The sequence below is a fragment of the Lissotriton vulgaris genome, chromosome 10, assembly GCF_964263255.1.
Source record: "Lissotriton vulgaris chromosome 10, aLisVul1.2, whole genome shotgun sequence".
In the NCBI taxonomy this organism is placed as follows: domain Eukaryota; kingdom Metazoa; phylum Chordata; class Amphibia; order Caudata; family Salamandridae; genus Lissotriton; species Lissotriton vulgaris.
In genome coordinates this window covers 854660588-854675713 of record NC_141698.1, presented here as the reverse complement: position 1 = coordinate 854675713, position 15126 = coordinate 854660588, and the positions used below count along the sequence as shown (strand labels likewise).

Sequence of the window (15126 nt, the reverse complement as noted above, 5' to 3'; positions counted from 1 at the left end):
AATTGCACAGGTATAGTATTTCGCCGTTTCCTTGCCCAGAAAACAAGTCCTACTTGGGGGTGGTTAGATGTAATGACTACTATCTAAGTGTGCTATTACTTCAACCAGGCTATTCGCTTATAATGTTGAGCAGATGCTTCCCATGTATGATAGTTTTATTCTTATTATTGCATGCATGTACCCGTGAACACAGCAGTTAGTATTTTACAACATATTTCAAACTAATGGCTGCTTTGTGGGTTCTTTTCAGCTGCTGAGATGTCCCATTATCCGACAGATGTTATCTGAAGAGTATCTGAAGAATAGTAACGCACTATTATCCCACTCAGATGTACCATTGTTAGGCAGATGTATGTTAGAATCTCGCAATGATACATTCCCTGTGTTGTCCCGTATTTCTAATCATGTGTAAGCAGGGGGTCACTGTTTGAAAGTGTCTAGTCTCCATAACACAATATTTTGGTGTGGGACTCCTTCATAGTTATTGTTGGATTGGTCTCTAACGATTATGTCCTCGTGTGATTGTGTACTCTAAAAAACCAGGGTGTTATACTTAGTTATAGAGACTCTTAAAGATGTCTCCACTAGTCTCAATGTTGTGCATTTTCAACGTAAGAGGCCCCACGGGATATTGTCATTAAGTCCCACGGTGTCAGTGTGAAGTTCGTACACCCCCCACTGTTCTTTTTCCAGGAGTCCGTGTACCAAATTATCACTATAACACAGGTGTTCAAGGGGGTTGTCCTTGAACACCTGTGTTGTAGTGATAATCTGGAATAGTTCGAGACCCATCTAACAATAACTATGAAGGAGTCCCACACCAAAATATTGTGTTATAAAGACAAGACACTTTAAAACAGTGACCCCCTGCTTACACACGATTATTAAAACGTGACAACACCGGGACTGTATCATTGAGAGATTCTAATGTACATCTGTCTAACAATGGTACATCTGAGCCGATAAGAGTGCGTTGCTATTCACCGGGAATGCATCAGTGAGAGATCCTTCAGATAACATCTGTCCGATAATGGGACATCTCAGCAGTTGAAAAGAACCCACGAAGCAGCCATTAATTTGAAATATGTATTGTAAAATACTGACCGCTGTGTCCATGGGTACATGCATGCAATAATAAGAATAAAACTGTCATACGTGGGAAGCAACCGCTCAACATTATAAGCGAGTTACCTGGTTGAAGTAATATCTCACTTAGGTAGTAGCCATTACATCTAACTGCCCCCTAGTAGGACTTGTTTTCTTGGCAGGGAAACAACAAAATACTATACCTGTGTAATTCCCAATGTTTTTGTATGCATATCGCTTGAATCCATTCTGCGTTACGTGAAACACTTTAATAGAACCTCCTTTCCTCATACATTTCCAGTAACTTAATGTTTTTCAGGATGGGACTTCTCCCAACATGGCGCTGCCACTACTTCGGCAACGGCGGCCATTTTGAACTAACCGAGCGGTCTAGTACTATGAAGCAGAATGACAGGGCGTTTTGTTTTCTCACCGCATGGTTAGGAAAGGGCTTTAGAAATGGAAACGGCTCATGCGGTCTCCAGGGAGAGTAATAGGTTACTGTACCAGAGGCGGCTTTGACGAAGTAAGTGGCGGGTGACTTCCTTCTTTTTTTTCCTACAGATGGAGTATGCTACCCACCTGTTAAGCAGCAACAAGAGTACATGATATATAGACCTTCCCCCCTCCCTCTTTTACAGTGTGACTACAAGTTTCACCATGATGCAATAATATAGCATCTACAGAAGTAAGTCACATGGATTATCTTTTCTGTGTATTATGTTGTACTGTCACGTGGTGTCTTGTTTCACGAGTGCTATTTTATGAGTGGTGTCACCCATTACAGTGTGTGACATGTTCATGACACACTATTTGAGCACATAGGATAGCCCATATGAGCACTCACCATAAACAGATGCGATATTTTGATAGTTGTATGCACAATCATGCTAATACGACCGGCCAGCACGGCTAACAGGAGACTGTTTTCAATATATCTTTTTGCTTTCTAATTACAGACGAGGATTAATCACTAGAACCGTATGTATACAGTGCGCTTTAGGTGTGCATGGTTTGTGTTCTTATTACAGGATTCACTAGGAGTGGTACACACAGAGCTGGACCTCATGGAGTCCTGATGAAGAGCTTTTACGGGAACAGCTCGAAACATGTTGACAAAATTGACACATTACTGAGACAACCAGGCTCCTTAAGGTCAGGTTTCTTCTCAGTAAAAGGCCCCTGATTTTTAACCATACCAACTAAGGGCGGTTATAAGAGTGGCCAACTAGTTAGGTATTTTTACATTTTCTTTCCCTTTCCACACCACATCACTGCACTACACATAGTCTGCAATACAAAGTGCTCCTACGTAAGTCATAAGTTGCAGCATGCCTCAAACCGTGAAGGATTGGGAGGAACCCCAATGATGAAGTATGCCAACTAGGGGCAACCCTGGTGGTTGAGGGGTGTCTTTATAGACAAGGGATTGCAACAAATTCTTGCTGTATCCTATCAAATTCCCTAAGTGCAGGTTTTCTTCGATATACTCGATTTTTGTCTAACTACGTAACTGTCAGAAGGATAAACCTAGCCTCTACCTCTGCCTCCCTCTACTTTGGCAAATAAAATCTAAGATATGGCATGTAGCATGGATACAAAAATGATAAATTACTACTGGGCTCAGAGTATCAGGGCAATGGGATTTCCAGTATTTTTTTTTAAATTGTATTTAACATGTGTTTATTCTTTGTTTTGTGAAAGACCTATGAAGATCTGCAAAAATATGAATCCGGAAAACCTCCTCACATGTTGAAAGATGACAAATCACGTTCCATAGAGCGTGTTGAAAGTAGTAAACTGAATGCATTTCTTTCTGTGTAATATTATTTTTATAATTCCGACCATGCCAGTTAAACTGTTCTCTTTTCTAACAGGGTAAAGAATCCAACAATCCGAAAGTAAAATGTAAGTATTATCATGTTGACCATTTTTAGAGCACAATCCAGTTGAAAGGGTATGAGGGTTTTAACTGCAGTTCTATTGTTGCTTTCTGGAAGAAACAGTGGGTGCTACCAAGCCGCTTTTTTGTGGGCAGTGTGTTCTTTGATGGTGAGGTTGATGTCCCAGATCGATCCAGGTGACTTAGCATTCAATGAAAGTTGTTAGAAGCAGTCAAGGTTCATATTATTGAGTCAGGATGGTACTGTTTCTTGTTTGTTATTTTCAGCTAGCAGGAATTCTATCTTGGTTGAGTGAGATAAGCTACACTCCTGCGTCTGTCATGCAGTGCTCATAGGCGCACATGATATCACTAATAACATTTTTATATGACGTACTTGATGGCATCATTGGTGACATTTCAATCAATGCTGTTTAGGTTCACAGAAAATGTTGCCTGTGACATCATCCATGATACTGCTGTAGATGACTTCTGATTTCTGTAATCCTATGGAAGATGATGTTGTTGTTGACATAATTTAATATGTATTATTTTAATAATGATGTTTACTTTTAACTTACTGTTTTTGATGTACTTTTAAAACGGTACTGAATAGATTATTATTAGATATGGTTATGTTATTTTGCAATATATGCTGGGTTTATTGTAATAATTTTTTTTGCTCTATAGATTAGTTATAGAGCTTTTAGTTGCATTATGTGTTATATATTGAAACTGGTGTGTGGGTCTTTGTCACAACATTTGTGGCTTCACAGACTAAATGCTACTCTGTTAGAGAATGGTGCAGCGTATATTGCTATATCGGTTCATGCAAATTTGAATGTGCAGGCTTTGGTTGGGTTTGGTTGTACATATGTGATCATAGGACACTCGTGGTGTAGTTGTATTTCATGGCAGTGTTTTTCATACGGTAGATGTGTGCAGTAGCATAATTGTTTGTTTTAATTTTTTATTTTACGGAGTTTTATATATCGCAAACCTGACCCAAAGGTATCCGGTATCCGAGCGCTTTTTATTAGTCACGGGGAGATTTAGTGATTTGCCCAGAATCGGTATACAGACATAATATTGAGTCAAAAATATAGAATGACACAAATATCGAAGTAAAAATATAGAATGGACAAAATATCGAATGGACAGAATATAGAGGTGAAAAATATCGTTTTGAAGGTAAGTAATTTAATATCGATTTTTAAAATATAGAAAGTTAAAATATCGAAGTATATATTATAGTAATTAAGATATATCAAATTTTTAATATCGAATTTATTTAAGTGTATTTTGTTATGTTATTTAATTTTTGTGTAAGTTAATTCTGTAGCGGGTTGTGGGTTTATAGGGAAATAGGGTGGGAAGTAATTTAATTTCAATTAATTAAATCTATTTTATTTATTGATATTTATTTTGAATTAATTGTTAATTAATTCGTAATTAATACATTTTTAATTGGTAATTCATTTTTAATTGGTAATTAATTTTTCTTAATTAATTGATAATTATGTTAATTTCATTAGTTTATTTTCCGTAGCGGGTTGTGGGTTTATAGGGGAATAGGGTGGGAAGTAATTTAATTGTAATTATTTAAATCTGTTAATTTATTATTGGTATTCTTTTAGAATTAATTATTTTTTATTTGGTAATTAATTAATTTTTAATTGGTAATTAATTTGTATTAATTGGTTAATTGATAATTATGTTAATTCAATTAATTTATTTTCCGTAGTGGGTTGTGTGTTTATTGGGGAATAGGGTGGGAAGTAATTTAATTGTAATTAAATTAATCATTTTTATTTCTTTATTGGTATTGATTTTTAATTTATTGTAAATTAATTGTTGATTGGTAAATAAATTGTATTAATAAGAAATTAATTTTAATAACTAATATTTATTTGTATTTTTATTTGATTAATTATTACATAATTTTAAATTTGTAATTTAGTTTAATTAATTTTTTATTGGTATTGATATTTAATTTATTTGTGTTAATATATTAAATGTTTACTTTTCCTACGGTTAAACTCACTAGCGTAGGCATAGTCCCCCTCTTGCTCCTTCCTCTCCTCTTAGACTTAGGTTCTAGCGCCGGGACACCCCTTTGGGGGTAGCTGTGCGCTTTATAAACTACATAAAATAAATAAATAAATAAAAATAGTCATTTTTACCCCTAAGCTATCCAACGCTTTCCCTACTGTTGCACCCTCTGGAGTGGGAATAGTAATTTTTACCCCTACGCTAACCAACGCTTTCCCTACTGTTGCACCCTCTGGAGTGGGAATAGTAATTTTTACCCCTACGCTATCCAACGCTTTCCCTACTGTTGCACCCTCTGGAATGGGAATAGTAATGTTTACCCCTACACTATCCAACGCTTTCCCTACTGTTGCACTCTCTGGAGTTGTAATAGTAATTTTTACCCCTACGCTATCCAACGCTTTACCTACTGTTGCACCCTTTGGAGTGGGAATAGTAATTTTTACCCCTACGCTTTCCAACGCTTTCCCTACTGTTGCACCTTCTGGAGTGGGAATAGTCATTTTTACCCCTACGCTATCCAACGTTTACCCTACTGTTGCAGTTGCTGGAGTGGTAATTGTAAATGTTAACCTCTTGCTATACTACAATAAAAATATTGTATATTTGTAATTAATATTATGTTAATATATATATATATATGTTAAAAAATTAAATTATATTTGTATTTTTTTTAACTTACATTAATTATTTGATTATATGTAAGTTATTTAAGTATTTATAAGTGTTTTAATTAATTATAGTTATTATTTTATTAATTTTAAATTATTTTTAAGATATTAAAATAAATGCAATATTTTTACTAAGTATATATTTTTTTCAATATTTTTGATTCAATATTTTTGTACTTACTGGTTTGAAGATAGGAATTCGATATTTTGTCTTTCTATATTTTTTCTTCAATATTTTTTTCATCTATATTTTTGCATTCTATATTTTTTCAGTGATTCGCCCAGAATCACAAGATGTTCAGCGTCATTGCAGAGACTCCAACCTGGTTTTGCAGATTCGTGGTCGACCGCCCTAGCCGTTAGGCCAACTCCTCTCCTCAAATTGTTCTAATCATTACTGTAGTTCTGTGGTACATTTTGGTCATAGTTTCATGTGGATGTGCAGCAGTGAGTGCTCTCTCTGTTATTTTTAAACATTGGTTTATAGCTTTCTGTATACCTTAATGCAGGCTTTTTAATACATATCTTTTTTATTCTAGTTGTAGGCTCATTAATGTGTGAAATACTTTGTATAACTATATATAGTGTATTCGTAAGCAAAGTGTGTTGTTCTGGAATAAATTGATTATTAGTTAGCCTGTTGTAGATAGTATTTGATTTGTTCATTATAATTTTCCTAAAGAAAAGGTAAAATAATTGGGGTAGCATTCGATGTCATCAGTGATGTAATTTGAAGTCATCAGTCCTGCACCCTTTGATGCATCGGCGCTACTTGCCCACAAAACTCTAAACCTATTCCACCAAACTTTATATGGATTGTGATGTCACAGTTGTTAGCAAACATACATTTTTAACGCCACCTTTTAACTGTCCCTCCTTGATGAATCTGCACAAATTTAAAAAGCCCAAGAATAAGCTAAACATCTACCAGATTTCATGCAAATTCGCCAACCGCGGTAAAAATATGCCAATCAAAAATTGCAGCTTTTCAAATGTCAAGATATCTCTATTCCTAACCCTTGGAAGCCCACCAACAATGTAATGTATATCTAAAATGATGCCCTGAGACGTTCAGAAGAGATTACGAAATCAGGTCATTTGTTGCACATGAAATAAACTGTGGTAAGCATCACATTCACAAGACCTCAAGCAATGAAGAATAGGGAGATTTTTACCATTTATCAGCCCATATATAATCAATAGTTACTTCATGCAGTGAAGTTTTTATGCTAAAAATACTAATATTTAACAAAAGATAAGGAACAAAGGCAATGAGTCCAATTGGGAGACATCTTTGATAAATGTAACAACCACTGGATGGTAAGAATCGCATACAAGGCATGAATGCTAAATATAAATAACAGTAATTAAATGAATGATAAAGTTCATAAAGGACTGACAATAACATACCAGATAGAGGGTCAGAATTCATAATCACAATGAAATATTATAGGGACAAAGTCCCAGTGAGCTAGAATGCAAGCTGCTCGACAAAAACAAGAAATATTTCAGACAGTCAATAAACAAGCATTTGCAATGCAATAGGTCTCGCAATACTGAAAGTTTGAGCTATTGGCGTTGCTAATAGTAATGCAACGCCAATAGTCAAAACTTACAGGAATGCGACACATAAAGGCGCTTCGGCATGCTGTGGTGAGATGCGGGAGGGGTCTGAAGGCGCCGCTAACCGTAAATATGTAAAGGCGCTTCACTGGTTCACTTTTGCAAATTCTTATGAACTGCTTACTATTCATTTTGCTGCTAGTTAGATATATTTGATCTGTTTATGCGAGAAACAGTATTTTAAGTTTTCTAGCATGCATAACATTTTTGAATTAAGTGGAAAATGTGCAAGATCTGTAATTATGTGAAAAATTTCACAATCTTATAATTTCAGTGGCCCTGCTTATAGCTATAAATTCATAACAACAAGTTTTCTCAACAATGCAGCCACATTCTGCCCTGCTGTCTCTATCTTCACGTGCAACCTTACTTCTAAAAGAACTGTGCAATTGCCATTAGGCGACAGGGGGCTACATGAAAACAATAAAAAGCAGGAACAAAACAGTGACACACAACTGAGAGCAGAAATATTTGACAAACTAATTCTAAAGCAAAGTCACTTAGAGACACTTAAAATCTGGATTGAGATAATTGTCTAATAAACAATAAAGGGGGAAACAAGGCTGACGGGGCCTAACTGTTATGGAAACTTTGCGATCAAAGCAAGAAAGGAATTTGTGACGGGTTTAATTACATATTTCTGAACTTCAAGCGAGTTTCCAGGTAGGATAATTGCTACTGTCGAGCCGTAGCAATGGTTGTGCAGAATTCACGAGGTTTACCTGGCACCCCCTTTGTCGTTGACATGTACCAGCTGTACGCGTCTGCAGTGTGTGTTTACCACAGCACGAGGGAGGGTGTTAAGCTTCAGTGTGAGCACTGGCCGGGGGCAGGTGGAGGCATAGACAGGGCTGTGGAGATCAGGACGCCGGGAATGTGAGACGTGGCGAGGGTCTAGAACTACAGGCAAAGTGCCCAGCACTTTCTGACGGAAGGGACAGTCCGAGGGCAGAGGTCGGGAGGTGACTGACCGCCTCCCAGCCTTCAGAGAGATGAGTCGTAGGAGTACGACTGCTTCTGAAAAGCAGTCGAGTAGTGCCTTCGGAGCCCACCTACCCTCACCACAATAATAATAAAAAAAAAGTGCAAAGAGCCAAAAATATAATCAAGGAACGTGGTCGAACAGTGACGTGATCTCAATCACACATAGTGTCAGAAGGGGTTATCTCTTCCTTGGATCTCCACAGGGTGCTCTATACCCTCCCTTGCTTCATTTCCGTTCCCTCTCTCATGAGACCCCTCCTTTTTTGTTCCCCTTTAGCATTTTGCAGTGTCACACGGTCCAAACAAGCAACTAATGTGACCCCCATCAACAGCGTCCTCAGCACATTCTTAAGTCTCCTCAAACCTGCTTTCTTATTCTGTCCTTCTGCGGCACCCAGATACAGCCTAAGCGTCGTGGTTGGCTCTATCCAGGCTACCAGGGGCTGTTGTGTATGCTGCAGTTAGTTGCTCTTCTTTCCTGAAGCACTCGTTTTATCTCCTCAGGAATTATTTATGAATAGGATTTTAAGCGCTATGAATAGAAAAGTTGCGTTTACAGTGTATGTTATACTGGAAGTACTATTTTGCCACCCGCACACCTGCATAGTAAAAGCGGGAAGGCTCATGTCTATGACCCTTCAGAGTGCTAGATGCACGCATATGTCCTACCTGGGTTCAGTGTGTGACTGAGATCATGCATGTGAGAGGGCGACCACTGCTGAGTACAGCAGCAGCACCTGCCGCTAGGAGAGCTCCCGAAATAGCTGGGGTGGTGTGTGTGGCGATCTCAGAGCGGGGCGACGTGGATGTGTAAAGGCACTTTTAAGCGGGACTCAATAAAAAGTAGAAATGGCAGTCTCAACTGCAAAATAAGCGCTCTGAAGTTCGGGCACCATGGATCATTTTGCTGACTCTGTGTACGAAGCTTTCTTTTAAAAGTTTCAGAATGCTGTGGTGGGAGGTGGGCGGGTCTAAAGGTGCCGCTGACCGCAAATACATAAAGGCGCTTTGGCATGCTGTGGTGGGAGGCGGGAGGTGACTGAAGGCGCTGCTGACCGCAAATACATAAAGGCGCTTAGGCATGCTGTGGTGGGAGGCGGGAGGGGTCTGAAGGTGCCGCTGACCGCAAATACATAAAGGCGCTTCAGCATTCTGTGGTGGAAGGCGGGGGGATCTGAAGGCGCCGCTGACCGCAAATACTTCAAGGCACTTCGGCATGCTGTGGTGGGAGGTGGTAGGGGTCTGAAGGCGCCGCTGACCGCAAATACAACAAGCAGGGAATTGAAACCACTGGTGCGTGCGCACCACAAAGGAGCATAGGAGAGGGAGGGTGGCAGCAAAGCGAACGCACACTACTTGGAAGCGCATGTTTAGTATTAGGTCTCAGATGCCGCTGCTGCGCGTAACAGACACCAATGGGACATGGGCGGATACATTTGTAAAGAAGCTGGTACCTGCACACGCCTTTCACCAATGGTGTGGTCTCTTTTTTACAAAGACGCACGCCACAGCCAATAGCAGCTGACGAAAACAAAAGCACACGCACAAGCGTGTGGTCAGCTTTCAGAAGCCCCTACATGAGGTCTCTCGCTGCACGAGCAGTGCTGTGCACTGCTAGGCGCGAGACCTAAAAATAGTAAACAAAACTGCCACAGATAATACCAATACCAGATTGAACCACAACTAAATTACCTTACAGAGTGTCCGGATCAAATTATGGTGAAGTAGTTGAAAGCGAAGACCAAGAGACTGATTGAAACATGCTCTTTTCACTTGATGGGATTACACTAAAAAACATGGAAATAATTTCCAAGTGCAAACTCTTCAATAAATTGACGTTTATGTGTGATATATTGGGCCTAGTGAATCCACGTGACATCACCCAGGTGCATACCAAAGACTCTTAGATTCTTATCTCGTTTTAAAAGGAAATCATTCAAGTGAATCAGGCTCCTTGAGGAGCAGTAGATGATCCAAGTTTCTCTTCTTGTACAGCATTCTTGTATTTTCTACTTGTCGTCAAAACACGACTTCTTGTTGAGCCCTTCTGGATATTGTTTTTGAGGAACTCATCAAGGGTGCTCTCCAGGAAAGTTTTATGGACAGTCTAATGCACAGTGCTCAAAGTCAATGATTTGATATTGGATGAAAGCAGTCAATGACTTTGAAGACTGTCTTTAAAGGATATGGACTCACCCTTCACAATGTCATGACCTAGCCAGAGAGCACCAGCACATTTTAAATCTCCTTATTTGTATTGTTGGGAAAACATCAAATCATATTTTCTTAACTTTTCAACTGTTAATATTTTGTAGCCTGCCTGCTCACTTTTAATGCATTTCATGTTGCCGTATTTAATAGTTATGGGGAAGTATTCATATTTTGAGCTGTTTATCCATCTATAATTAAATCTGCACGATTGCTTACATTGTAAAAACTATTACTGTTCAATTTCATGTTTCTATGGGGGAGAATTAGAATTAGTAACACAATTTTCCTACTAATTGAATTTTTTAGCAGGACGTCTGAAGAAACCCTTTGTGAAAGTTGAAGACCGGAGCCGGTATTTAAAATTTTAATCTTTATGTACACTAAATGTCAAAACCAAATGAAGTAAAATTACTTAGTATAACTTTAATTTGAGATATTTTTATGAAGCATTCTTGCAAATGTAACCGAAATGCCTGACTTTTGGATACTTAATATTACCAGCAGGAGACTGCTGTTGATGGTAAGTTACTGCTCCCATTCCACTTGATGTACCTCACTCCCTACTTGTAGCACTGCCAACCATGATTGGTAGAATACAGATGGGATTTAGCTCTTTCGCTAATCTTCTTCTCTGAGTCTTACCGATGCACCTTTGAGTTCTCTTTTGTTTATTCTCTTACTTGATTCATACACCATTGTCATGCTGGGAGACCAGGTGTTAGAAATTCAGTTATTGTTTGAGGGGGTGGAAAGCCATCTCGAGCAACAACCACAATCCTTATCATGGTGAGACACAAAAGTCACTAAATTAAACTGTGCTTAACCCTCTAGCGGCTTGGTACGAAAGCAATCAGGCTTAACTTAAAAGCACTGAGTAAAGTAAAAGCACAACACAAGAAATATCCCAGATCAATTAAGAAAAATAGAGACAATTTTAATATGTAAAATGTCACCCAAATAAATCCAATCCCGTAGAATCGGAGTTGCGAATTTCTAGATTTTTTGTGGAAAGTAGTGGCTAAAATATCAAGGCGCCAAACGTGGAAATCTTGTTGCACAAGACGAGGTCAAAGTTTAAGGCCGACTACGATGGAGCATTGGTCGGATACAAGGGAGGGATTGAGCCTTGGCTCTGCTTACCTCCTGGCTCACAAATTATTTTCAAGAAAGGTCCAGAAGGTAGAGTTGTACGGGGCAAGGTAGTAGGCTTTGCCCTAGGAGGAGTCTTCGCCGGCCGAAGTCGTGGTAAAGATTTCTTTCTTTGGACATTACAAATTGACACTGGAATGAAGCTTTAGGCTATAGCCAAAAAGGACTCCTCGAGGACTCATAGTGTGGCAGAGAGGTTGGGTTGAACATGATTTGCTGCTGTGGAGACGCTGTGACCAGATCGAGACCCTACCTGTTTTGGCCCGCATCCCGGCTCGAAACCCCAAACGCAGCTCATTTACCTCTATCTGATCACTCCGGCTTTCCATTACCTTCGATCCTTCCTGGCAAGTCACTCCCTTCTCCTGACCGTGAGCGCTAATTTAACTTCCCTGGTAAGCATGCATTCCCGCCACAACTTGCTAGACACCTGGCACCCTCTCATATCCAGAAGGGTCCCTAACAGTCACAGCATCATCCCCATTGTTTGGGCTCTTCACTCTTGTGCCATTGCGCATTGCAGTGCCTCATCCCACATGAGATCGAATACTCTCTCGACGTTGAGGCCACGCTCCCCACTCAGGGCGTATGTTCACTGGCCATTTTTGCCGATCACAAAGCAAATACAGGCTATTGTAAATAGGCATTCTATTTTAAAGGTCGTGAAGATGATCCCAGCTCCTTCTTAAGGGATCGGAACGCCGTAAACACTCTGTACACCATATATACTTTTCAAATTGTTATGATAAATGTGCAATGGTGCCTCATACATTTTGTTTGTTCCATTTGAAATGGGCTTTAAACAAACAAACTTTTTGCCTGAACCCCTAACTTTATGTTGTACGTCCTTTCTTGCTAAGTTGGATGCAGGCTTGTGTCCCACTTATATTGTTTTTCGTGTATTGTCTGTGAAACATTCTTTAATTGCATATTAAATCCCTGTCCGGTTGGACAGAGGTATATAGTACTGACTGAGTCTATATTTATTAACTTGAATCTGATTGTCTAGGGACCATTGTCTTTAGAAACCGTGGAGAAAAACATAGCAGAAGTTACCGCGAAGTCAGGCCAAGTGACGATGCACCTCAACAGATCGTTTGGCAGATAGGTACTGGTCTTCTGTCTGTTCTCCAAGCACATTTTAGTGAATGTTTTTTTAGGGTTAGGCAGGGACAATACCTCAAGCACCACTACCAAGGATCCAGGACTTTAAAGATTGCCGAGCGGCCAAAAATAGTAAGAGGCATACGGGACCACGTCTTTATCTCCGTTCTAACCCGGTCCCAGACCGGCACTATATTGCGCTCCCAGGAGACCACAGCAGATTCAGACAGGAACACTCGTAGGTACTGAAGGCCCCCCGCCGCCACCTGCAATGCTGGCGCCCACGGTCCGATACCCGTACGGTCCCCCAGCACCCAAGGGGTGGATTTACGCAGATTCAAGACCAGACACTTCACCAAAGATTGGCATAATCTCCAAGACACGCGGTCCCGACCTGTTAATGTTAGTGATGAAAAACCGGACATCATCTGCTAAAACGCAATCTTATCTGATGGCCCACCGTCCCAATCAAAGCCTTTTATCTGTGCGTCCATGCGCACCGACGCCGCCAACGGCTCCATGGCCAGAGCAAACAAATACGGCAATAGGGGGCATCCCTGCCGAGTACCCCGCCCTAAGTGGAACTATGCCCTATGCCGTTAGTTCCGTGTAGAGTAGTTTTAGGTATGACAAAAAACGGGGCCTTAGATTAAGACGTGGCAGCAGTGCAAACAAATAGATCCAGCTTTAGGAGTCGAACACCCTGTCCATGTCCGCCAACAGGAGCGCCGCCTGCTCCCCAGTGCCTCTCACCGCCTCCACTGCGATGTGTGCACGTCTAATATTATGGCTTGTCGCCCTATGTGGCATAACCCCAGCCTGGTCTGGATGGACCAGCTCAGTTATATAAGGGAGGAGACAGTTCGCCAGCGCTTTGGCCAGTATCTTCGCTTCTACATTGAGGAGGGAGATAGGTCGGTAAGACTCATGTCTCTCCGGAGGCCTGCCTGGCTTATGGAACACCACAACCTCGGCATGTCTCCAATCTGCCAGAAGGCGACCCTGCTCTCTAGCCGCTTCCAGCGCAGCCCTGTAGTGTGTTCCCAATTGGAGATGGTAGTTCTTAAAAAATTTACTCTGAACCCCATTGGGCCCGGGTGCCTTTCTGGTATTAAGCTGTCCCAAGGCCGTGTCTAGCTCTTCCGCAGTTAGCGAGAGTTCAAGGCGCTCCCGTACTTCCTCCGACACTGCACGTGGTGGTAAGTCCGCAATAAACGTATCCACTGCCTCCGCCGGGAGGTACTCCCACTGAGCATATTGTGCGCCATAATATAGTGCAAAGCTATCCGCTATCTCTTTGGGGTCTGTAATCTAGACCCCGGCCGCATCCGTGATCCCAGGTAGCTCCTGCGCCCGTAGCATGTTTTGGCAGAGCCTATGGAGCATAGTGCCTGACTTATCCCCCCACTGATATATTCTGCTACGTGTCGCCAGCCACATTTGCCGAGCCTCATCCAGTAACAAGGACGCATAAGACTGTTGTGCTAGTAATAGCTGCCCCACCTTTCTACCCTCCTGTGCTCTACTACAGCGCCCCTCTAGTGTCTCAACCTGTGCAGCGGCCCTCACTAACTCCTCTCTACGCTGCCAATGAGCTGCTGCACACCAGGCGATGTCTATCCCGCGCAGTGTGGGCTTCAGGGCTTCCCAGAGTGTCACAACATCCGCCACCGAACCCATGTTATCCTCCCAGTAGTGGGCTATGGCTTCGCTCATATGTTTCCTATAATCTTCCTGTTGGAGGTGCCACATGGAGAGTCGCCACCGGAAAGACTGCTGCCCTTTATCCAGCCATACATCTACCGCAACCAGAGAGTGGTCTGACAGCCCCCGAGGTAGTATACCCGCTGATTTCACCCTACCGATTGCCGCGCAAGGGACGAACACACAGTCTAATCGAGAAAAGGACTTATGGACTGCCGAGAGATATGTATATACCCAATCCAGGGTGTGAAGATACCGCCAAGCGTCTACCCAGCCCAATCCCCTCACCATATCGCCTAGTCTAGTGGATGTGTCCGCTGCCTGTCCACCCCTGGTCTATAGCGATCCATCCGACCATTCATGACGTCATTCAAGCTCCCCCCCCGATCACTGCTAGAGCCTCAGGAATTTCTGCCCACACGGCAAAAAACTTTTCCACTAGCGACCACTGCAAGGGAGGCGGGGCATACACGCTCCCCAGTACCAGGGGCTCCTCACCAATCATTCCCTTAATAAAGATGTATCTGCCTTGCGGGTCAACCCACTGCTTTGTGTGGACATAGGACAACCTGCGGTGCACCAGAACGGCCACCCCCCTGGACCCTCTAGCAAACCCAGTATGGTAAACCTGTTGGTAGCCATAGAGCTGTAGATTAAGCG

At 41.4% G+C, this 15126-nt stretch overlaps 1 protein-coding gene across 1 annotated transcript in view; it reads left to right on the top strand.

Annotated features, from left to right (window-relative positions):
* DBF4 (DBF4-CDC7 kinase regulatory subunit) overlaps positions 1 to 15126 on the top strand; it is a 179256-nt gene that overhangs the window by 93674 nt on the left and 70456 nt on the right. Inside the window, exons 8-9 of the mRNA XM_086941796.1 lie at positions 2964 to 2994; positions 10816 to 10861. Of these exons, the coding sequence (XP_086797922.1) occupies positions 2964 to 2994; positions 10816 to 10861 (77 nt within the window). The remainder of the gene's footprint in view (positions 1 to 2963; positions 2995 to 10815; positions 10862 to 15126) is intronic.